Genomic DNA, 26,038 nt, shown 5'->3' with positions numbered 1-26,038 from the left:
AAAAAGCGCACAGGGGAAGAAAAAAAAAAACCCTGGGAAAATATATAGAAATTGCATTGGCATGAAACAACTTTGTGTCGAAAAAAATAAGTTATGCACATCGATTTAAAAAAATTTAAACAAGTATTATGCAAATTCAGATAATAGACATTTGTAATAAAGCACAAAAACAAGTATGAAGGTTTCATAAAATAAATTCTACAATTTTTACTGCATATTCCACAAGGCCAGAATATCATATTTGCTTTAGCAGTGGGGGTTAACTTTTCTTAGTGACAGGCATGTTGAAACCCTTCCACGATCTCTCAATGTCAATTAAAGTGTGTTTAATTAAGAAAACACAAAACTTTGAAGAGTGTTCACCATGCATGATTCTTCTATTTCCTCTTGTTAATTTTACAGCTTACATTTACTTACTTATATACAATTTTGAAATCTAAAATGTAAAAGTGCAACAACACTATCTACACTCTTTAGACAAAACAAACAATGTTCTTTTTTTTATTTTTTTATTCAGAAAAACATTTGTTGTTATAAAATATTAATAATTTCTTCTCCTGGGCGCTTTTTCTTTTCTCCGGGGGCTTTTTCTTTTCCTGGGTGCTCTCCAGTGCTTTTAGTAAGACCGTTATATTTTGATTTATTTCAATAGCCACATAAGTAGATAGTCGCTTAAAATGAATATACAACTGCATCAACAATAATCCAACATGGATAATAGATTTCTATCATTATAACAAACCTAAATAGCAGGCTGGATATATTTATCGTAAATTTATTATAGTGACCAAAGTTACTAAAATTCATAAGAGCTTTCATGTTTAGATAACTCTTTGTGTCCATTTATCTCATATATTCTAATTAGCATTTATTTTATTTCTATAGATATGGATTTTGTGCAAGCCATTGAGAATTTAGACTCCCAATTGCTTTGCAAACTGTTTGTGGAAGAAAAAAATGTACCTTCAAAAGTAAGTAAAAGGATATTTACATGCACATGATGTATAAAAGTAAGATACTAAATGATAAAGAATTGTTTCTTTATCAATGGTCAACTAGAGATTCATATATTTAAGTGGGAACCAAATTGTATGCAGTGATCAAATACTGGCTCTTTTGTGGATATTTGATTTCATGATTTTCACAAAGTCTCAACATAAGCCAGCTTCCATTGGTATTTTTTTAAACTTAAATTCATAGTTCACATGCAACCAAGAAATCTGTCAAAGTTAGAACTTATCAAAAATTTACAGTATGTTTTCCACATCGGATGGATTAAAAAAAATAATTCAGGGGAAGTTCTATATGTTAAAAAAATCCCTCATATCCAAAAAAAAAGTTTCCTAGTCTGACTTTGAGTCACAGTATAAACATACAGAATTTTATCAAAATGTTGTTTGACTGCCAATGAAACAAGGGCCCACCACAGACTGCAAAAATTAAAAAAAGTATTCAAATGAGAGACCATATGGCCAGATTTATGAAAAAAGCAATAAAAAAAAAGTTTGCCTGACTAAACAAGTTTGTCAGTGCTCAACCTTTCCCTTAACTCAAGAGAATGATGAAACAGCATAATATAAAAAAGAGTTCACTTTTTATTTACAGGTCAGCAATTGTAACTTGTACCATCACCTTACTGATACCTTTAACAGTAAACCTAAATCTCAACAAGATGGAGCCCAGCTAGTTTACATTTTAAGTAATTATGGAGTTGATATTAATAAACAAGATGAGGTAAATATTTTGATTTGATCACAGTACATACATGTATTGCTGCTTATTTGAGAACCCAGTACATAATAAATTTGTAAAAGGGTTTGATTCGGCCAATTTTAAATGTGTTGACCTGAATATTTCAAATAACAAAGAATTTTTTAACTTCATGCTAACTTTTTGGACATATTCAGGCAACCAATTATCATGATTATTCACAACCTTTTTAACTTTGGATGATAAAAAGCTTGACATAATAATATGAACAGTTTTTATATGACCGCAAATTTTTTTTTTTTTTGGTTGATATTGGTACAATGTATCATGTCGTCATTGTCAGTGTCGTTCAAAGATGGAATGTTTCCAGATAATAACTTTAGTATAAGTAAATAGAAATCCATAAAATTTTAACACAATGTTTATAACCACAAAAGGGAGCTTGTGATTGATTTTGGGGGTTATGGTCCCAATGGTTTAGGAATTAGGGACCAACAGGGGCTTAAAACAAGCATTTATCTCGTTTCAGTACAATAAGTTGTGTATAAGTATTTCAATTGTTCTGAAATTGTACCACAATGTTTAATACCATAAGTAGAAGGTTGGGATTTATTTTCTGCGTTATGGGACAAACAGTCTAGGAATGAAGGGCCAAAAACAAGCATTTCTCTAGTTTACGCACAATAACTGGTGTGTTTAACTGTATGGTGTATGGATCTCTCTGATATTGTACCACACTTAGGTTCCATATAACAAAGGGAAGGGTGGAATACAGATTTTGGGTTCTTGGTTCTAGGGAGGTTTCAATGAGTTGTGGGCCAAAAAAGAAGCATTTTTGGTAGAAGTTTTAATAAGTTGTGGGCCAAAAAAGGGGCCCAATTAAGCATTTTTATAGTTTCCAGTCAATAACTTGTGTTTAATGTAAAAATCACTTTGAAATTATACCACAAGTTTCCATACTAGTACAAAGGGATAGTTATCGGGGGTCATGTCTCAAATCATCTAGCAAATAGGGGCAAAAAAGGGGGTAAAACAAGGATTTTTCTGGTTAAAGGCAATTAAGACAATTTAAAATCAGTGTAAGGGAGGTAATTCCATTTAAAGAATACTGTTATATATATCTGTTTGATTACCTCCCTAACACTGCTTAAAAATTATGTATTAAGAAGTGGTGATGGTCTTGAGATGATTAGCTTTTTTAACCGAAATTTTTGTGACAAAAATGTCGGTTATTGATTTGGGGATGTACAGCGGGCGGTCGGGCCGCCGGGCAGGCGGCAATCAAATGTTGTCCTTGCATTAGCTCATGAACCTTTCAACCAAAGCTTTTAAAATTTTAATATGTTGTTACTGACAACTAAATGAAAGTCAAGTTCAATAATGGCGATTTTGACTTTACCGTTCAGGAGTTATGGTTCTTGAAAGATTGAAAAATGGTGTTTCCAGTCGTGTCCGTGCATTTTCTCAGGAACCATTCAACCAAAGCTTTTCAAATTTTATTATATTGTTACTGATGACAAAATAGAGGTCAAGTTCAATAATGGCGATTTTGACTTTTACCATTTAGGAGTAATGGTTCTTGAAAGATTGTAAAATGATGTTTCCAGTCGTGTCCGTTCATTTACGCATAAACTATTCTACCAAAGCTTTTAAAATTTTAATATGTTGTTACTGACAACTAAATGAAAGTCAAGTTCAATAATGGCGATTTTGACTTTACCGTTCAGGAGTTATGGTTCTTGAAAGATTGAAAAATGGTGTTTCCAGTCGTGTCCGTGCATTTTCTCAGGAACCATTCAACCAAAGCTTTTCAAATTTTATTATGTTGTTACTGATGACAAAATAGAGGTCAAGTTCAATAATGGCGATTTTGACTTTTACCGTTTAGGAGTAATGGTTCTTGAAAGATTGTAAAATGACGTTTCCAGTTGTGTCCGTTCATTTACGCATGAACTTTTCTACCAAAGCTTCCCAAATTTTAATATGTTGTTACTGATGACAAAATGGAGGTCAAGTTCAATAATGACGATTTTGACTTTTACTGTTCAGGAGTTATGGTTCTTGAAAGATTGAAAAATGGTGTTTCTGGTCGTGTCCGTGCATTTTCTCATGAACCATTCAACCAAAGCTTTTCAAATTTTAATATGTTGTTACTGATGACAAAATAGAGGTCAAGTTCAATTATGATGATTTTGACTTTTACCGTTCAGGAGTTATGGTTCTTGAAAGATCGTAAAATGGCGTTTCCGTTCACGTTGTTGCATTTACTCATGAACCATTTAATCTAAGCTTTTCAAATTTTAATATGTTGATACTGATGACAAAATTTTAACCATGACTGTATGTCAGTCATTTAATATTAGTAGTATTTATTGTTGTAAACTTGATTAGAAATTTAATTGAAATAATTTTCGGAAGAAGGGAAAGGGAGGTACATTGTGTAGCATAGTGAATTGCAAAAAAAAATGTTTATAAAGTTCATTAGACCACATTCATTCTGTGTCAGAAACCTATGGTGTGTCAATTATTCAATCACAATCAAAATTCAGAGCTGTATCCAGCTTGAATGTTGTGTCCTTAATTGCCCCAACTGTTCAGGGTTCAACCTCTGCGATCGTATAAAGTCTGATGAATGTTGAAACATGCATGAAATGTATTAATATATATGTTTTATAGGATGGCAGTACAGCTTTTCACCAATATCTGTATGATGCTGACTTTGTACACCCTGATGTTGTAGAATCATTCCTTAGATGTAATGCTGATGTATTTGTTAGAAACAAGGTTAGTTGACAAGAATTGTTAATAATTTTACATACATGTACAATTTATTGGTAACTTGAAACAAAATGAAATCTTTGAAACCTAATCTGTTACACATAGGAAAAATTAAATGCAGGGCTTTCAAAGGTAGCCAGTGAAAATCTACCGCTTGTAGAACTTGAGTACATGGACTTTCTTTAAAAAGAAAATCCTTTATCTTTAATACCAAATACTTCTGAATTGTACTGCAGTTAAACCATTGTCTTTTGGTACTCTTATTCATCAATAGCTTTTCATTATGCAATGACCTTAACTACAAGACCCAGGGGTCACCACACTAGGTGAAGTAAGTGACATCTGGTCCTAGGATACCTGACTTCACTCTGAAGAAACTTCAAGGAGAAGTTTGTCACCATTGATTTTCAGTAAAACTATGTCATTCAAGTTTATAAAACATATTCAACCTTTTTATAGATTTTTAAGCAATCTAAGACTGACCCTTTCAGGATGGGTGTTGATATTCAACTTCACAAGCTAAATCATGATTGTTGTCCATTTACAGCTTTACATGATTATTTGATTGTAAGGAACACCATGTTTAAATTTCAAAATAATAATGCTTTATTTATTGACGAATCTGGTAAAGCTCTAGAAAGAGAATTTTTCATCAGCAAGTTAAAGCATCTTTTGGGTATCTGTGGATATAATCCCCAGTCCTTTAACGGACATTCATTTCGAATTGGAGCTGCCACAACAGCTGGAAAATCTAATATTGAGGATCACTTAATTAAAACATTAGGTAGATGGAAGTCTAATAGTTATTGTCGCTATATAAGAACTAGTAAAAATGTAATTAAAAAAGCACAACAAAAGTTATCATCATGATTCTTGTATATTTCCATTAGGGATATCCCATGTAAAATAATTTTGCTTTTATTCTTATTTTATACCATATAGTGTACATTTGCACATTTACAATACATACCTGTAGATATTAAATATCTGAGTATTTATATATCATGTATTTGATTGTTTTATTTTTAAAACTGATTCATATAATTAAATGCATAGTTAATTATTTCTATCTTTATTATCAGTGAAGTATTGAAGGTGTCCAAGGTGTTCAATTTAAGTCCATCCCCTTACAACCACATTCCTATTCAATTCCTTTGGGGTCACTCAGCTGTTTCACATCTGATTTTTGGACCATTACGAAATTCGCCACTGGTTAATTTCTCTTCTAATCCCCAAGTAATTAACTACTTTTCATCTCTCCACCGTCAATTCAACCCCTTTTCGTAGCACCCTGCTACGAGATGAAGCATCGCTTCATCCCCTTTTTGGAACCCTCTGCGTTCCAGTTGATTGGCGGAGTGTCCATGTCCACGGGGCTTGGCTACCCACTATACCAAGTGTCGTCAACAGGGCCTGGAGCAAAATTTTCCTAGCTGAGATACTGACTCCCAAAGGGCAAACTTATATTATAATAAAAGTGAAACTTTATCAAGCCTTTGTTATCAACAGCCTTATCAATTTGTTGAAGTACTTGCGTTAGGTTTAGTCATTTGTTTGGTTCTGGTTTTTATATGGTCAGTAATTGTGGTTCTTCATCTAAAGACTAGCCGAGAGACTAGCATTGGTCCCATGTGGTATATACATGTACATGTTTATGATGAGTATGATTTGCCACCAGCTGTTCCAGGGTTAAAGGGCAACACACAAAGAAACTATCTTATAGAGGATCCTCAAACTTAAGTTACAGGTCTGAAGGTAATCATGAGGCACAGTAGTATCCAGGATCACATAGAATGTGTTAGAGGCGTCACTTGGCATTCGTCGTCCCTTATATGTGCTAACATGTCATGTAGGTCTCAAGTCACACTAGGCATCCATCTGTCAATATAACTTAAGATGTCGTCATATCCTCAAGGACAACAGAATAAATTGAAACTTATGCAGAGAGTATAAGTGTTGTTTATTCAGATGGAATGGTTTCTTCCATGAATGGGGCAGTTGATTCCATTGTAAGGTCAAAGGTCATGCCTAATTTGGTCTGTCTGATATCAGGGATTAGGTTCTCAGGTTACAATTTCAGGCTGCCAGCTTCTCACTTTTGATTTGGCTGTTGAATACAAAGGACGTTTACTCTATAGGAATAAGTTTTCAATTTCACCCACCATCCACCCCTAACTACAACCTTCAATATTTCGCTGAATGTGGGAACAGTTCTCAGCAACCCAGTGGTGCTTTATTAATACATGACCATTACGAAATTCCCCACTGGTTAATTTCTCTTCTAATCCCCAAGTAATTAACTACTTTTCATCTCTCCACCGTCAATTCAACCCCTTTTCGTAGCACCCTGCTACGAGATGAAGCATCGCTTCATCCCCTTTTTGGAACCCTCTGTGTTCCAGTTGATTGGCGGAGTGTCCATGTCCACGGGGCTTAGCTACCCACTATACCAAGTGTCGTCAACAGGGCCTGGAGCAAAATTTTCCTAGCTGAGATACTGACTCCCAAAGGGCAAACTTATATTATAATAAAAGTGAAACTTTATCAAGCCTTTGTTATCAACAGCCTTATCAATTTGTTGAAGTACTTGCGTTAGGTTTAGTCATTTGTTTGGTTCTGGTTTTTATATGGTCAGTAATTGTGGTTCTTCATCTAAAGACTAGCCGAGAGACTAGCATTGGTCCCATGTGGTATATACATGTACATGTTTATGATGAGTATGATTTGCCACCAGCTGTTCCAGGGTTAAAGGGCAACACACGAAGAAACTATCTTATAGAGGATCCTCAAACTTAAGTTACAGGTCTGAAGGTAATCATGAGGCACAGTAGTATCCAGGATCACATAGAATGTGTTAGAGGTGTCACTTGGCATTCGTCGTCCCTTATATGTGCTAACATGTCATGTAGGTCTCAAGTCATCACTAGGCATCCGTCTGTCAATATAACTTAAGATGTCCTCATATCCTCAAGGACAACAGAATAAACAACCTTTTTATAGATTTACGAATATAACTCTATTATATGCATGTTGGGATTTGTTATTAATTTTCTCATCATATCCTTTCAAAATGTAAATATAAACCACTGGTATTGTATGGCCAAATTTCTTTTTCTGGTGAAATGGTAAGTAGGCATTCACATTTTGATTTAAAGTCTTTATCATATTGTTTATAGGAAGGCAGAAGTATAGTTGACAAACTTCGACAAAATAGCTTACCAAAGAACATCATAGATTTGTGCTTAAGATATATGGTAAAAAGTTTAAATATATTTGTTGTTTTACTTATGATGAGGGAAATAACTTATGAAGTTGAATATAAAAATCCAATTTTGTTCTGTAATAATTACATATAACATCTGTTCTATGTAAAACTTCTTACTTACAAATTTCTTTGAAAGAAATACTTTTATTCATTATAAGAGTAACAATGGCAAAATTAACAAACACTCCCTGAAAATGTGCTTTCATATTTAAAATGGTGTTAGTTTAATGTTAAAAGAGTTTTTTTGGTAAAATAGTTTACTTGTATATTGTTTCTTTATTTGTGACCTGAAAACTGATTGTTCTTATTATGCTTACACCAGTGTAATGGAAGTATGTATTTGTTTTCTGTAATATTATTATTACTGTTCTGAAAAGTGTTTAAGAAGAGGGGCTTGTAGTGTGGACAAAAGTGACATAGATGTGGGCTGTATTTGTTTTAAAGTTACATTCAATAGGGGACAATTGATTAATGATAAATAAGCTAATTGAAATTGTTTACCATAGGAATATTTAGTGAAACATTATTTTATATATACTAATTTAAAATTTTAGCCAGGTTTATGGAATGCTGTTGAAACAGATGATATCAGTACAGTAAGGAAATTAGTCAATCAGTGGTGTAAAGTAGATATTTATAAGGTAAATAAGTTTGTAAGTATGAAAACTGTCAAGAGAATGATGGACTTGAATACATATAATATTAGATAAAAAAAAATCAGATCAAAGGATTAAAATATAAATTATGTGTTCATGCTTTGATGCGTCTGCCTACCAGATTTAACAACACTATTCTACTTTCTGTTCTGGTAATTACTGCCTCAAACAAGGATTTTCTGCTTCCAAATTTCTTAAAGAATGTGCCATTACAACAAATTCCAGCGGTTCAAAAAAGATGTATATAACAGAAAGTAAAAAGATGTTATTATACTTGTTCATAATTAACTTTTGCAAATCAAATGAAGGTTGTCCCGGTTGACGGATAACTGATTTGAAGTTTTTAGTCACTTGACTATAATTATTTGATTATAGAACTAAAAATAAGTAGCTTTGGTATGATTGCCAATGAGACACCTTAAACAACTATCCTCCTTAAACAAAATGATTTTGATCTAAGCAACTACCAGTATAGGAGACTTTTCAGCCCTAAAAAGGTTAGAAAAATGAACACAGAATAGAAAGACATGACAAAATGTAAGCTAAAAAAACCAACAGTATTATAGAAAAAAAATATGACAGACTCTCTGTTGCTTGTGGCCAACACATGGTAAAATCAGTATAAATTAAAGCTCCCATGAATTATTTCTTCAACAACCACTGAATTACAGGCTCCTGACTTTTGACAGTGACATAGAAAATATTATGGGGTTAAACTTCAGCAAGTTGGTGAGAGCTCAACCCTCTCCTTGCCTTTGATAATGGTATACAAACATAACATAAGAACACACAAGAAAAGTCAGTGTGAAATTGGCACTAGGCACACAAGAACCCTAACAAAAAGATAAAAATAGATACTATCAAAGAGTACTGAGAATTACTTAAAACTAGTTCAAAGCCAATTCCAACTAATGAATAACCATGTATTCACAGACTAAAATTTCAATTGTTAAATATCCAGTTGACTAGTAAGTGTAAATCTAAACAGTCTGAGGAATAGCATGGCATTGTCAAAAGCCAAAATATAACTATATACAAAATAGGGTTTTTAACTAAATTTCCTGGTTCTCTGATCACCCTTAAGTAGGTAGTTTTACATGATTTTCAAATAGAAGCATGTTCATCATGAGGTTTTAAGGGGGCTCGAGCATCTAAATCAATTTTTTTTCTTTATATAGGATTTCGCTATAATTTTCTATAAATGAACTATATCTTATACTGTAAAGAAAAAGAAAATAAAAAAATGGGGTCACTGTTCATATACGCTCACAATTTGCCTTCGAAAGAAGCATACATTTTTGCAAAGGTGTTTTTTTCTGTTGAACTAATAGGAGAAATAAAGGTAATATTAAAGTAAAAAAAAAACTTAATTACAGAAATCGCTCAAATTTTAAAATAATTTAGTTTAAGTACAGCTTATTTGAAAATTATAATAAAAAATATATGTCACCGATGAGTTAAAAAAGTATATTGAATTTTAATGCAAAAAAATGGCATGTTTGCACCAAAGGGACATAATTTTGAGCTTTTTCAATGATAATGTATCTACATATTAAAAGTCCTCTGGTGCCAACACTGATTGATTTTTGTACCATATGACAAAGTAAAAACTTCTTAAGGTAATGAATAAAATTTGTAATGAAAAACAAATGTTTAAATTTTTCCTGAAATATTTAGACCCTTGAGCTTCCTTAATGTAAATTCCTTAAAAGGATTTTGATCCCGATTTCACAGTTCATTTGAAGCAGATTTGGGATACCTTGTAGTTGAAGAATAGCATGGTGTCTATGGATGTAATTTCTTGTTTCTTAATGTAATGACACACTGACAACTGATAAAAGGACCTTCTATTTTTATGTTTAGGAAGGGAAAAGTTTACTTCAGTTGGCTTTGGATAAAGGAACAGAAGATGTCATCAGAATTATAAGTGGCATCAAAGTTTCAGTGGTAATATTTTTGTTTCTCTGAAGGCTTTTTATTTAATCTTTTTGGGTAATATTGTTTATTCATTTACCTCTTATGCTCTGAATCTGTATGTATTGTGTAAAATAATTAGAGGACACAGAAAAAGAAAAACAAGTAAGATGGTAATTGGATACCAGATATCATATATTTTTATGAAGAAGTAAAAAATAAAATTAGTTACATGATGGTACATATTTGTATATATTTATTTTGGTTTATTCCTCATTTTTACAGAAATCACAAATTTTCTTGTGTAATTTTGACATTTTGAGTGAAATTTTTAGATTTTAGGATAAATTTGTCTGCAATATTCATGAGGGGCCTGGTGGGTTATTTTCGTTCTTTGTGATCAGCGCCTTTTTCGCTATCTTGATCCATTTTTCTACAGATTTTTTTTTTTTAATTTTCGTCCATGATCATAGAAATTTATTTTCTGTGAATCGTGATTGACAAAAAAATCAACTTGTGAATCGTGATGAGACCAACATCAGGCCCCTCATTCATACGACTACTGTATCCAGTTGGTCCATAAATGAATATATAAGAAAAAACCTGTAAATATAAAAATGAAGAAAAGTTTACTATAAGGTGATTAATATTTTAAGAATATGTACATATTATTGTAGGCACTTGCTCATGGTGTATTGGCAGGAGATCTTCAATATGTAAAAAAAATGACAGCTGGTCAAGAAAAATATAATGTCAACTTTAGAAATATGGTAAACAATTGGTTTTAAAAATGTAGTAATGAAAAATGTATCTACCATGGACACTTCTTGGTCCTGTTTGATCCCCCCTTATCAGTCATGCTTTGCTACTTTACTATTATCATTGATTATATTCTAAGTCTAAATGCAATAAATGTAAGTAATTTTTTTCATCATTCAATCATAGAATTTGTCCATGTATTTTGCCTTTTAGTCTTTTAAAAATTGTTTGCCATGGTTTTGTCAGTTTGTCCTTGACTCATGAGTTTGAATTTTTGGCCTCCATTTACTTGCTTTGTTATGTTTGAAATTTATCAAACACAAGTTCAGTCACCTAACTTTAATATTTATACACTAATTTTACTAGGGAGACAGGAATGCCCCACTCCTTTACTATGCAGCATGTCAGAATTTCACAGATCTAATAACCTTCCTGCCAACGCTGGGAGCCAGGACTGATCTGTGTATGACATACAGAGAGGTAAGTCAATTAGTACATGTAGTATTAACTTTAGTCTTTTATAGATGTTATCCTCCATTTGCTGTCCTACCAAAAACAATTATTCCACCTATTGTGTATATCCATTGAATAGACCACTTTCGAGTTCATCCGTCACCGGAAAAAACTCATCCATTATACGCGTCTTTATGACGTCAACTACCAGATAGAGGGGGTCGCCTGTATCCCTGCACTATTTATGTTCATCAAGCGTCTTAGTGATCGTCATTGTGCATATTAAACTAGACAATGACAATTCCCTAGTGACAGCAATGCTGATTGTCAATTTTGAGAATTCAATTTCCAGAATAATTCGTACAATATAGAATTATAGTTTTCCAACCACTCGCTCAACATTGGAATGGAAGTGACAACGCCCCTAAACGCTCAAATGACGTTCAGAGTTTTTGACGGGAATGCATCGAACTCAAAAGTTGTCTATTGAAACATTATTGTCCTAATGATGACACACACAAATATTGATCAGGTCATTTGGGAAACAACAGTGTGTAATTCCTTTCATTTCCCAGATAGATATTTCAAATGACAGATATTCCCACCTTGTTGATGATGGATCCATGTAAAAGATAATTACAGGTATACTGACCTGCACTTTACATGTGTGTAATGATGTAAATATCATGATTTATCAAAGGAAAATTGTAGGGATTCACATTTTCCATTCAAAATATCTTTAGCAACAAAATAATAAGGCCTTGGTAACTGATCTTTGTCTGCAAGATTTGTGAAATTCTGAAAAAAAACTTAACTCATAAACCAATTATAGAAAATGGGTTGTTTGTAGGTGTGATTTTAGAGCCATGTGATAAATAATTTATCCATTTTTTACAAACTGCTCATTAAATACTTACTCATTTATGAAGTTCAACATGATTGTTTACTTTCAGTTTGATATACCAACTTACTTCAGTATTATGATGGAGTATCCAGTGGTTAATGCTCATACCCTTAAAATACTCTTACCGAAGAAACCATTCTCCGTTGATAAGATGTATTACAAGGTAAAATTGTACTAGAAAAGTCATAACATTATAGTGTTGATTTATTTATTTTCATGTGTACCAATTTACAGGGATACATGTATTTGATTTATAAGTATTGTCAAAGTCTGTGATTCTTTGAACATTTAAATTTGTGATCAACGAAATCAAAGAAAATTAGTATCCTTGGAATAGAAAGGATTCCAAAATAGAAAAAAAAACTGCTTGATTCATTATAATTCATAGGTGTGTTCCTTCCATTTTCTTCTTATATGTTTCAAGGGTTATCTACAATGTAGCTTTAAAATGTTATGACATATTATTGATATGTTATTTTTTTTTCCAATTCTTGATCAGTTTCTATTGTACTTATCAACAGTCTATTAAACATGGCTATTATTTATTTTTTCCTTTTATATCAAGGAAATTCAAACTAGTCTAGATTTATCAAAAGGAGCTTACTTTTTCTGCTGAATTATTCATTATGGTTTACTGTTGGCCTGTTTGATGGGAATTTTTGCCCATTATTGAAAGCTGTGGGTGTCCTATAGATGTGTAGCTATTAACTTTGTTAATCTTTGGTGTTTGTAGATAGATGTCACATTCATGTACTTAATCTAATGATTTATTTATTAATTTGGAAAAGATAATGTAATAAAGATCATATTTATTGATGTGATATTGGTTGACTCAGTCACACAAAGTTGATATAAAAGCCATCAAACTTTATGTTAACTTTGCGAGTGGAATGTAATTGTTCACATTATGAAACTCTATAAAAATAATCTTTACTAGTTGTAACTCTATCAAAGTGCGCTTTGTCCATGGAATATATAATAACAGATGAAACTAGAAGAAATCTTATGCTTCTAAATTTAACACTTTTTACTGTATTTATCTTTATTGAGTCACATTGATTAAAACCATGAATTATGGACTGTGAATAAAATATTTTTTATGTATTATAGGGAAGAAATATATTGTTCCATTGTATAGACTGTGATATGCACCCTGATATTATAGAGAACATTTTACAACAATCATCTGCTGAAATAGTTACCCAAAGAATTCAGGTAGTAATTCTAATGGTGAAAAAGTGCTATTTATTCATTATACGAAATCCCTACATGCATTTGACAAAACCAATGCAAGGGAACTTTGTGCATTTATTGCTGTTCTTCATCTCAAAATCATTCAAAGCTCTTATTTTAAAGTCATTCTATGGTCTTCTAATATTGTATACATGTACATAAAATTCCAACACAACAAATTTTTCCAACTTTGGGCAACCATGTTCCATTCATTCTTGCAATTCTGAATATTTATTGTGGTAGGTTATTCAAGAATCAATCATAATGTGAAATAAAAAGTAAGATATAATTATTAGTCCTCTAACTTTTCATTAAAATGGATAAACAGAATGAACTATATATTTGAGCTTTTAGAGGTTGATTGATTGTAACAGAATCATCAACGGTTGAAAATACCACAATCCCAATAAAAATATTGTCATTAATGAAATAAAGCCATCATAAGAAACTACAGTTATTTAATTTTTCCATTAGACAATAGGAATAATTAAAATTGATGAGTGATTCAGGTTTTACAATTGTAATCTGTAAAATGTATTTTTTATGCCCTTGCCTTAGGGGAGGGGACATTAAGTTTACACTGTCTATCTGTAATTCTGTACTTCCCAAAATTAATAACTGATCTGTAACTTAAGTTTGCATCAAGCAAATAATATGAAACTGACACACAGGTGACAATGATTTTTACTAACAAAAACAGATCAAGTTTGAATTTGTTGTAGTCATGTTCAAAGTTCTAGAGTTATGTCCCTTTATAAATGAAAATATTGCTAAATTTGCTTATCAGTTCTCTTATTTTAGTTTGCCTCAACCAAATGTTATAAAACTTATAACCAATGCCTATTCCCACCAAACACAGATCTAATAAAAATTTAGGTGGTGTCACTTTTGCTGTTCTAGAGTTAGTAACTTAAATGAAAAATAGCAGAATTTGACACAAATCTGTGTCCCATAGACAAAATCTTTGTTTTTTCTTGTGCTATTTTGTGTTTATATTTTATAGGACAACATGACAGCCAGAGACTATGCAGTACAGGAAAACTGTGATAATGCTGTGAATATAATTGACAAAGTAAATATGAAGAAAATATTTAAAGACTTGTTATCCTGTTCTAAAATTTTGTATCTTAAAAAGTTGCAGATTATGGAGTTCCATTGATCTGTTTTGGATAAAATGTTTCATTCAGATTTTCAAATCATTCATTAGTTGTCTTCATGACTGAACTACTTCAAAAAAATAGTTATAGTTTAACAAGTCATAGCAAGCATTTACAAGTATGCTTAAAATTCATCTACACAAATCATTCATGTTTAAACCATTTTTATATGACTGCAAAATTAAAAAAAAAATTTGGTTGTTTATTGGAATCACTTTGGCGCCGTCGTCATCATCATCCGAAGACAGTTTTTGCACTCTTAACTTAAGTAAAAGTAAATAGAAATCAATGAAATTTAAATACAAGGTTTATATCCATAAAAGGAAGGTTGGGATTGATTTTGGGTGTTTAAGTCCTAACAGTTGAGGAATAAAGGGCCCAAAACAAGCCCCTAAAAAGCATTTTTCTTGGTTTTTGCACAATAACTTGAGTATAAGTTAATAGAAATCAAAGAAATTTTAAGGCAAGGTTTATGACCACAAAAGGAAGGTTTTGATTGATTTTGGGACCAACGAATAAGGGGCCAAAAGGATCAAAAATTAAACTTTGTTTGATTTCATCAAAAAAATAATTATTGGGGTTCTTTGATATGCAAAATTTAACTGTGTATTCAGATTCCTAATTTTTGGTCCTGTTTTCAAATTAGTCTACGTTAAGGTTCTAAGGGTCCAAAATTAAACTTAGCTTGATTTTAGCAAAAAATTAATTCCTGGGGTTCTTCAATATGCTGAATCTAAATGTACCTACTTAGATTTTTGATTATGGGCCCAGTTTTCAAAAGAGGGGCGAAAGATACCAAAGGGACAGTCAAACTCATAAATCTAAAACAAACTGACAATGCCATGGCTAAACATGAAAAAGACAAACAGACAAATAATAGTACACATGACACAACATAGAAAACCAAAGAATACAACATGAACCCCAACAAAAACTAGGGGTGATCCCAGTTTTCAAGTCGAAATTGGGGTCAAAAATTATTATATTAAGTATTGTGCAATAGCAAGAAATTTTCTTGAACAGTATTCCGCAATAGCAATAAATCTTCAATTGCACAGTATTGCGCAATAGCAAGAAATCTTCAACTGCACATTATTGTGCAGTAGCAAGAAATTTTCAACTTCACAGTATTGCACAAAAGCAAGAAATATCTAATTGCACAATATTGTGCAATAGCAAGAATTTTTTTCAATTGCACAGTTTTGGGCAATAGCAAGAAATGTTCAATTGCACAGTATTGTTCTGTTTTCAAATTGGTCTACATTAAGGTCCAAAGGGTCAAAAATTAAACTTTGTTTGAATTCAACAAAAATTAAATATATGGGGTTCTTCAATATGCTGAATCTAACCATGTATTTAGATTTTTAATATCAAATTAGTCCACATGGTCAATGAGGTTTAAAGGGTCTCAGATTGAACATTATTTGATTTCATCAAAAATTGAATTCTTGGGATTCTTTGATATGCTGAATCTAACCATGTATTGGACCATAATAGGTAAATATCCAATTTAAAAAAAAAAAGTTTTTAAGTTTAAGTTCTTAGACCACATTCATTCTGTGTCAGAAACCTATGTTTTTCAACTATTTAATCACAATCCAAATTCAGAGTTGTATTAAGCTTAAATGTTGTGTCCATACTTGCCCCAACTGTTTAGGGTTTGACCTCTGCAGTCGTATTAAGCTGTGCCCTGCGGAGCATCTGGTTTGCATATGGCGAAAACAGTTGTTTAACTCTGACAGTTAAAATGGGAATGAGACACAATTAGTTATTTTTTAGATCAGATTCTTGTGCCTTATTTGTTCTTCGTTTATTGCTTTTAGCTTAAATTAGCTTGTTGGTTTTCTCTTTTCAATTCATATACATTTTGCCATGTGGAGGCCTTTTTCAGCTTATTATACCATATTGGTTTTCACTTATCCTTCAATATGAAGGCTATACTTTGCCTTATAGTTTTTTTTTACATTTCAGTATGTTAGTTTATGGTGTAACAATGGGGAATATAGCAAGCAGAAACAGCTCTTACTCTTGCATGGTTATACAGCTATTCCTAAGATATTGCAGGTAAATTAATTAAGAATTTTTAGATTTTTTTTCCCAGCTTTAAAAAAAAAAAATTATTTCTATGTTGATTTTGAAATTTTGAAATTTTGGAGTTTTAAATCCAATAAGAACATGAAGAACAAAATGATTAATTTTTTTTATATTTTAATTATATTATTATTACTAATTATGTAAATGTAAATGATTGTACTTATTTATGAAACATTTATCATATGTCATTTTAGGAGCAAGTTAATGAACAAAAGGAAGAATATTCAGAATCTGTGAAAGGTTATATAGTGAGTTGATTTAAAAGAAAATTGATAAGCAGACAGAATTCACAACCCTCCACCTCACAATCATTTGATATTGTAATAAATATCTTACTAAAAAATCATTATTGTTTGTGAGATATCAAATTTTGTGGAATTCCAGGGTTAAGATGAACCAAAATTTGTTCAACGAAATACGAATGTTATATAGTCTTGTATGTAGAATTTGGCAAAACCACGAAATCATATAACCATGACTAAGGGATGACATCAAAAGTTCAATGAAAGATAAAAAAAACTTAATTCACATAGTTTTTTCACTGACTCCCCCCACCCCCTCTTAATTTAATTTGGGAAAAATTGATTGACCAATAGAAATACATGTAAAATCAATTTCAAATAAACAAAACTTGCAGCAATTTCAACCCCCCCCCCCCCTTTTCCCCCAAACTATTTGAATTTAGTTTTTATGCCCCACCTATGATAGCAGAAGAGCATTATGTTTTCTGGTTTGTGAGTTCATTTGTTTGTTCTTCTGCAGTCCTGCTACAGGTTTCAGTTTTTGGTCAAGGTAGTTTTTGGTGAAGTAAAAGTCCAATCAACTTGAAACTTAGTACACACTAGAACACACCCGTGATGTCGCGGGTCCGTGACTGAATTAAAGTATATAACTATGTGCAAGCCTTATTTTAGTATTAGTATTGTCATCGGATAAAGTCATGCCGATTATAAGATACAGTTTTCTCTGCTTTCAAATCTTTCTGTTTGAACCCGTCGAACTGAAACTATCAATTATTGGTTAATTATTTGGAAAACAAAAGGTCCTGGAATGGAGTATTATTTAATCAACAGCATTGTCCTATATTAGTTATAAATAAAATTGAATTCTTTGATTCGCTGTTTTACGTCATGCACGCTAACAAATTAAAAACTGTACCTATACGCCTTATGTTTTAGTCCAGATTTTTAGTATTCTTATTGTTATCTTAGAAAGTCTTACTGATTAAAATACTACAATAGACCTGTAACAATTTGACAATTTAGTAGTGTCAACCCTGTGATTATGACCCGTGTATATAGCATATCAATCCTGAATAAGCATAGTAATCCTGAATACACCGTTTGCTGGTGCGCCCGTCAGATGCAGAACGTACAGATAAGGTAATAGGTAACAGGTGAATATACTATTGGTATCGGTATCGAACTTGACCCGGAACTTCTTAATTATTGGCAATATTAATTTCGTGGAAAACAAAAGGGCCTGGAGTGGTGTAATTTTTAATCTACACCTTTGTACTATATTAGTTATATATTAAGTTGAATTCTTTGATTCGTTGTTTTTACGTGATGACGGCTGACAAATTGGACCTCGTTATTTTAGTATTATAGATGTTTCCTTTGATATGATCTTTTTAATTTTTATGCCAAATTAGATTTTTTACCCCAATTTTGCAGTCACTGCACATAAGAATGAAAGTGCAAGTGGGGGATCCAGGTATTGGAGACACATTCTTGTTTCTCATAAATTGATCTTTTGATGTTGTCATAAAGCAATGTTTTCTCAATCTCATAAAATGTTATACCCACCAAAAGAAATGAATCAACAGTACTTCAAAAAATATTAGTCTCAAATTATTGTTTCAACTGACTCTTTTTGTAAAATTCCTGTGATAAAAAAGCATAAATGTTTTGATCCATAAAGTTGAATATGCCAAATAACACATTCAAGAATACCCAATCCATAATTGTCTTTATATATACTGAGTGCCAAGGAAAACGCAACACTTTTTTTTTTTTTTTAAATTTATACTTTTTATTTTATTAACGGTAATATTAGAACTTTGTATACTGTGGATTCATTATTTTTCGTTGGATACCAATTTTCATGGTTTTCGTGGGTAAAGGCGAACCATGAATTTAAATGTATTTAAATGAATAACATTTTTTCAAAAGCCTTTATATATGGAAATTGGCAAAACCACGAAATCAAATATCCACGAATGTGCAGGTTTTCAGCAATCCATGAAAAGTGATACCCATGAAAATAAATGAATCCACAGTGGTTGGTTTAAAATGACTTTTAAGACAATTGTCAACAACTTTACAGTTGAGTGAATTTTGGATCAAATGGGAAGTAAGGGTTATTTTGAACAGACATACACCGAGTTCACCACTTTTCAACAAACACACCATTTTCACGAATTTTTCATTTAAAGCTTGGCTAATGTCATGAATTTTCCCACCCCCTATTGTTAAGAAACTGTAATAAACATCTGAGTAAATGTCAGGACTTTCTAAGAAGAATGACATGCAGTTTTGGTATGATCCAATGAATCCTTTCACAGCATTCAATTATGAGAAGACTGAAGTTAAAGCCTCTACAATAACCCGAATCATCTGCAAATTCAACCAAAATGGATCATTTAACAATAAGCCCCATCATGGGGTACAGAAAGCAAGAAACGCTCAGCAAGACCAATACATTTGGTCTTTAACATATCCGATATGGACTCTGATGGCTGTCCAAAGGTCAATTGGGGTCACAGTAGAACCTATGGATCAATTTCAGTAAAGCACTATTTGCGCAGAAATTGTTAAAGAGCACCATAGTCATTCTTACTGAGATCTTTAAGGCTGTCTGGCGTAAACATTGAATTCTATAGACCAAAAATCATACATTATGTACTAAAAAAGCGTCAGTGGTGGTAACATAGACATTTGGCAACCACCTTGGCCAACATTTGGCACCCTCCTTGGCCAAAAGTCGTGCTTCTTGCCGGATTTTGGTCCGATCAAGCAAATTTTGCATCAGATTTGACATGGTTTAGACAATGAAAACCATCACCAATATCATAAAGTCAGCATGAGTTTGGTTTGCAGGACAAGTGGAATAACATTCATCGGGATCACATTAAACAGCCTGGATGAACAATTCCACAGCACTGTCAAGATTGCGCTGCACCACAGTGTTGTAACATTTTTTGTTGGGACTGTGAGTTGATGATTCGATATTGGATGTTTTGTTTACCTATTGATCCCGAAAGATAACAATGAAACATTTTTGTTTGATATTGATCTATTGTTAAAATTGTTCGTTTTCAAGAACAATTTGTTTTGAAAGATTATCATTTCTAATATAAATTTTATTTTTGAAAAGCCAAGTATTGCGTTTTCATTTGCACTCAGTATATAATAGCATAGCAAAAATGTCATTGAAAATAAAAAATCTGTACTATTGCCAGAAGATGTACAGAAATATCTTGTATTTGTAACAATTTATTTCTCTATGTTTCCTAATCATATTGTATCCATATGTATCATAAATTCCATTTGGAGATAAATGATACCGTAATTAGTATTCTTATTCACCACCTTCAGGTGTGCAAACAAGAAAATACATAGAGTCTGTTGGCGTAAACTTTTAAAAAATCATCTTTTCAGAAACCAGTGAACTTATTTAACCATACTGTTGTCTGCTCTATGGTTGGGTTGTTGTTGCTTTGACAAATTCCCCATTTCCTTTCCCAATTTTATTGGTCTGAATGATCCTGATGGTTTGTAGTAAAAAGTATCTGTTTTTGTCCTCACTGCCAAACCACCATTTTTAATGATAAATCATAAGCATAAAGAAAAAATAACTATTTCTATAGTTTTATTTTAAGAACTTGGGAAGATTTGAATGGGCAGAAATTATAAGAATGTCAAGACTTACTTTAATACTGACAGATACTTGAAATAGTAGAATGAGCGGCAATACAAGATCTACAAAAATTATCAATTACTGAAACTATCATCTAATTCCCATAAAAGAATATTTAAAACTGCTTCATTTATTTTCTTAACTTTTTTCTTTTGTACAGAATCAAATTGAAGATTTCCATGAAGCAGTTGAAATGTGTGAAAGTGAAAAAGTCAAAGATTTGATGTATTGTGACAAATGTAAACAGTTGCAGACGTGTTTGGCTGATAGTAGGATCCAGGTAAATAAAAATAGGAAAAATATTCATTATCTCAACTCATATTACCTGTTTTCCCGTTTGATATTCAGTAGCATCTACAGCTATACTTCTGTATTGAATGGAGATGAATTAGGCCCTCATTCTCAATCACAGTTCATTGATTACAGAAATGTATGATAAGCATAACAAAAAGATATGATATGGAGTTAATTAAGAATTGGTACATTTATTTTAAATATTCAAGGATACTAATTTGATCCATCAATTTTGCTTGGAATGGTTATTTGTGTAACATGACTATGCAAAGTTAGAAAGTTTTCATGTTTGGAGGTTATTATCTACTTCTAATATTAGTCTAAAGTTTCATTGATATCAATTATGCATAAAACAATTGATTTGAAAATTGCCTTGTTACTATATATTTTATTTTATTCTTTTGAAATGTCAAAAATAATTAGCTCTGCACCTTTTTTCATGTGCAGGCTAAAGGTCAGCCAGCCTTACACAAAGCTGTGCTAAGAAAAGATATGAAGACTTGCTGTGAGATAGCAGAAGCATTGGTTTATCAATGTAAACAAAAACTGGATTCTGTCAGAGACCAGGTAAACAAATAAGTTGATAGGAGGTAAAGCATGTACAAAAGTGTAAGATCTATAAAATCAGTTGTTTAGACCATTCTATGTCACTATAAATAAAAAGAGATGTGGGATTCAGGCCCATGAGATAGCAACCGAAAGACAAAAACCAAAAAACATCTAGAGGTTAACATATGTTCTTCAGCAACGGTAGTTGTCTTTTCCATATTCCAATGTGTAAATCACACAAACCATTTAGTAATTAGGGGCAAAAAAGCAGGAAAACAAGGTTTCCTTTCGAATTAATTGAGAAAATTTAAAAGCAGTGTAAGGGAGGTAATCCAAATCAATTTAAAGAACACTGTATGTTTACCTCCCTTACACTGCCTGTAAATTATATATTAAGAAATGATGATTGTCTTGAAGTGATTAGCTGTAAATTTATTTTTAGCACTTATTATTAATTAATATTAATTTTAGCCATGACTAGTATGTCATTTTATATTTTAAAACTTTTAGGATGTATTTAAATGGGTAATTATGGTTGCAAACTCCACTAGAAATTTGAATTGAGATACTGACCATATGTTTAAGGATAGAATTTTTGGGGGGATTAAGGGAAAGGGGGAGGTGAAACAATTGGAGGGGGGCAATTTTTCTCATTTTAGATTTCAGGAATTAAAACAAAACTCCATTAGAAATTTGAATCAAGATACTGACCATTGGGGGGGGGGGGGGGGTGGTGTTAATATTCAACAGCATAGTGTATTCCACAAAAACAAAAAACCTGGTGTAAAAAAAAAAATTTGGGGGAAAGGGGAGTCAATTTGCAACAGCATAGTGTATTGCATAAAAGCAAAACAATTAAATCATATAACCAATTTGAAGCTCTTTCAGTACAGTTATTCTGTGTCAGAAACCTATTATGTGTCCAAAATTAAGTAAGTGTACTTTTTGGCCCAAACTTTTCAGGGTTGGACATCTGTGGTAGTATCCAGCTGCGCTCAGCAAAGCATTTTATTTTATTTATTGAGGAATACATATTCAAATTGAAATCAAAACTTTGAATCAGTATTTTTAAATGTTTTATGTTAACAAACGGATGAAATAAAGCATTAAACAATACACTTTCACAATAAGTAAAAGTCATTATTTTCACAATAACTTTCAATATTTTTGTCACCTCATAGTTTTTCAGGACAGCTCTTCACTATGCCTATGGAATGGCAGATGGAAAGGAGTTTGTGGATATATTAATGGATTATGGTTCATCAGACTTTGCTGTAGACAAGGTAAATCAATTATGTAGATAAATTTATGTGGGACTAATATGTACATAGGAAGTATTTTTATTTATTTGTTTTTATTCCTTTTTTAAACTGTTACATGATTGAGAAAGACGTTTAATCCTTTTCTTCAAATTAATTTACTGTAGGGCATCATTTAGCATCAAACAAAATTGATTGCATAATGAGATTGTAGCCTGGCATGAATTCAGGGAAAGTTTCTATTGATGAAAAAATTATGTGTGTAGTAGCCAAATTTCAACAGAACAGCTACCATCAAAGTGTAAAATATCCAAAGATCATCTCAAATTTGAGCCCATTAGCTATTGATCAGACAGTAATGTATAAATCGAGGCAAAATATCTTATTGTGAAGAAGTCAACTTCAAAAAGACATATTCCTTCTAAGTTTTGGTCTATGCCTTCTTAAAACTTATTCTAAACATTGATGAGATTACAAATTAATCCAAAAAAATGGAGCATAGTCCTTCAGGTAGAGAAGATTTGAAGTTAAATTTATTGTGTAAAGTTATACCTATATTGAAATTTATAACAAATATCAGCTCTTTGAAAGAAATGACAGTTATCATACTTTTGTTTACAGGATGGAAGATCACCATTAGCATTTAAAGATAGACAAGAACTTCCACAGATGAGAGATTTACTTCATTATCAGTTGTTACAGGCAAGTCATCTCTATACCAGGTTTTCATATGAACGCAAACTTTTTTGCCGTCGTAAATTGGTATGATGTTGGCGTCGTCATCGTCAAAGACACATTGGTATTCGCACTATAACTTTAGTAAAAGTAAATAGAAATTCATGAGGTTTATGACCACAAAAGGAAAGTTGGGGTGGATTTTAGGAGTTTTGGTCCCAACAGTTTAGGAATTAGGGGTCCAAAGGGTCCAATATTAAACTTTGTTTGATTTCATCAAACATTGAATGATTGGGGTTCTTCAATATGATGACCCTGTATTTAGATTTTTAATATTTGGCCCCGGTTTTCAAATTGGTCTACATAAAGGGCCAAAGGGTCCAAAATTAAACTTAGTTTGATTTTAAAAAAAGTTGAATTCTTGGGGTTCTTAGATTTTTTTATTATTGGCCCAGTTTTCAAGTTGGTCCAAATCAAGGTCCAACATTAAACTTTGTTTGTTTTCAACAAAAATTTAATTCTTTGGGTTATTTGATATGCTGAATCTAAACATGTACTTAGATTTTTCATTATGGGCCCAGTATTCAAGTTGGTCCAAATAGGGGTCCAAAATAAAAGTTTCTTTGGTTTCAACAAAAATTGAATCCTTGGGGTTCTTTGATATGCTGAATCTAACCATTTATTTAGATTTTTGATTATAGGCCCAGTTTTCAAGTTGGTCCAAATCTGGGTCCAAAATTAAACTTTGTTTGATTTCGACAAAAATTGAATAAATGGGGTTCTTTGATATATGCTGAATCTGACCATGTATTTAGATTTTTGATGTTTTAGCCCCGGTTATCAAATTGGTCCACATTGAGGTCTAGAGGGTCCAAAATTGAACTTTATTTGATTTCATCAAAAATTGAATTCATTAGAAATTGAATTCTTGGGGTTCTTAGACCACATTCATTCTGTGTCAGAAACCTATGTTGTGTCAACTATTTAATCACAATCCAAATTCAGAGCTGTATCAAGCTTGAATGTTGTGTCCATACTTGCTCCAACTGTTCCGGGTTTGAACTCTGAGGTCAAATAAAGATTCACCCTGCGGAGCATCTGGTTTGAAAGAGGGGTATAAAAAAGGCATCTCACAAAAAGGATCATATACTTTAAGAAGAATAATTTGTCTCTGTCCTAATTTCAACATTTTTCTTGAAAAATTGTGCCAAAATTATAACATCGTATACATTCACATCTCACTTGGAGGCAGATTAAGGGGGGTTAGGCCCCCCTTTTTTTGGAAAAAAATGGTTGCTTATATAGGGAATCACCGAAGCATGACTAGAGCGGGCCCCCTCTTAGCCAGTCAGTGGGCCCCCACTTATAAAAAATTCTAGATCTGCCAGTGTCACTTAATGTAAAAATAGAATCTTTTGACTGAAAAGGTGGTCATTTTTTAACCACATATTTTCTGAAATCATTAGAGAAATGAGATTCTTTTTTTTGCAATGCATTTGTTGAAATTCAATATTTTTACACTCTTAAATAGAAACTTCTACCCATTGTTATATAACTTAAACCTTTCAACAATAGTTTGCTGAAAGCGGTCACCTCTATGTTTATCAAGTGTCCTATATTTAGTCATGATACTAGATGTAATTTACATATATATACAGCTGCTACTCAGAGCATAAAGCTAGAATATCTTGTTCTTTATGATAGTTCAAGCTGGACTGATTATAGAAGTCTATTGAATGGTATTATGAATAATTTATACGTAAGGCAAGAACCAAGGATTAATCCTTCTAATAAACTATTTATATGAGTAGAAATTAAACATAAACAGAAATCTTTCTCCTGTTTATATTTTTTCATTATTATAGCTTTGCAGAAATATTTACATGTAATAGAGCACAACTCATTTCATTAGTAGCCCTTATTAAATAACATTGTTTCTTTTTTCCAGGAATTAGAATCACCAGAGCCAGATCCATGGTCAGTCAGATTACAGATGCCTGTTGTCGGCTACCTCATTGACTGTGCTCATTCACAACACAAACATTTACCAGTTCACATGGCAGAAAAACTAGCTGTTGAACTTAATCCAATAGGCCACTCCCACAACAGTAATCATCATCATCATCATGAAAGTCAATCAATATTGAATGGCAGACAGCCTCTTGTGAATACAACCAATCACAGAGAGATGTATAGTAGTGATGGACCTAATCAAAATTATTCAGATCAAACCAATGGTTGTATAGATTATGAGACTGATTCAGATGAATCTTCAGACGATGATAGAGATGAAATGAACTCATCATCATGCAATATTTTATAATTGTTTGCCTTTTTTACTGGGTAGAGTGCAATGAATATGTTTGATTTGTATTATTTTACATTTCTTTTTTTTTATTAAATATTGTTGCAAGTAA

General features: G+C 32.1%; 1 protein-coding gene across 1 annotated transcript in view; it reads left to right on the top strand.

The window, feature by feature from the left end:
* Positions 1–26,038, top strand: part of LOC134721381 (uncharacterized) — a 26,765-nt gene extending 727 nt beyond the window's left edge. Inside the window, exons 2-19 of the mRNA XM_063584343.1 lie at positions 886–971; positions 1,606–1,734; positions 4,387–4,494; positions 7,665–7,742; positions 8,308–8,394; positions 10,273–10,356; positions 11,001–11,093; positions 11,449–11,562; positions 12,489–12,602; positions 13,550–13,654; positions 14,676–14,744; positions 16,801–16,893; positions 17,118–17,171; positions 21,005–21,124; positions 21,586–21,705; positions 22,869–22,970; positions 23,568–23,648; positions 25,570–26,038. Coding sequence (XP_063440413.1) covers positions 888–971; positions 1,606–1,734; positions 4,387–4,494; positions 7,665–7,742; positions 8,308–8,394; positions 10,273–10,356; positions 11,001–11,093; positions 11,449–11,562; positions 12,489–12,602; positions 13,550–13,654; positions 14,676–14,744; positions 16,801–16,893; positions 17,118–17,171; positions 21,005–21,124; positions 21,586–21,705; positions 22,869–22,970; positions 23,568–23,648; positions 25,570–25,944 — 2,010 coding nt within the window. The 5' untranslated portion in view covers positions 886–887 and the 3' untranslated portion in view covers positions 25,945–26,038. The remainder of the gene's footprint in view (positions 1–885; positions 972–1,605; positions 1,735–4,386; positions 4,495–7,664; positions 7,743–8,307; positions 8,395–10,272; positions 10,357–11,000; positions 11,094–11,448; positions 11,563–12,488; positions 12,603–13,549; positions 13,655–14,675; positions 14,745–16,800; positions 16,894–17,117; positions 17,172–21,004; positions 21,125–21,585; positions 21,706–22,868; positions 22,971–23,567; positions 23,649–25,569) is intronic.

Source organism: Mytilus trossulus, chromosome 6, assembly GCF_036588685.1.
Source record: "Mytilus trossulus isolate FHL-02 chromosome 6, PNRI_Mtr1.1.1.hap1, whole genome shotgun sequence".
Classification (NCBI taxonomy): Eukaryota; Metazoa; Mollusca; class Bivalvia; order Mytilida; family Mytilidae; genus Mytilus; species Mytilus trossulus.
This window is presented reverse-complemented; position numbering and strand designations above follow the sequence as displayed.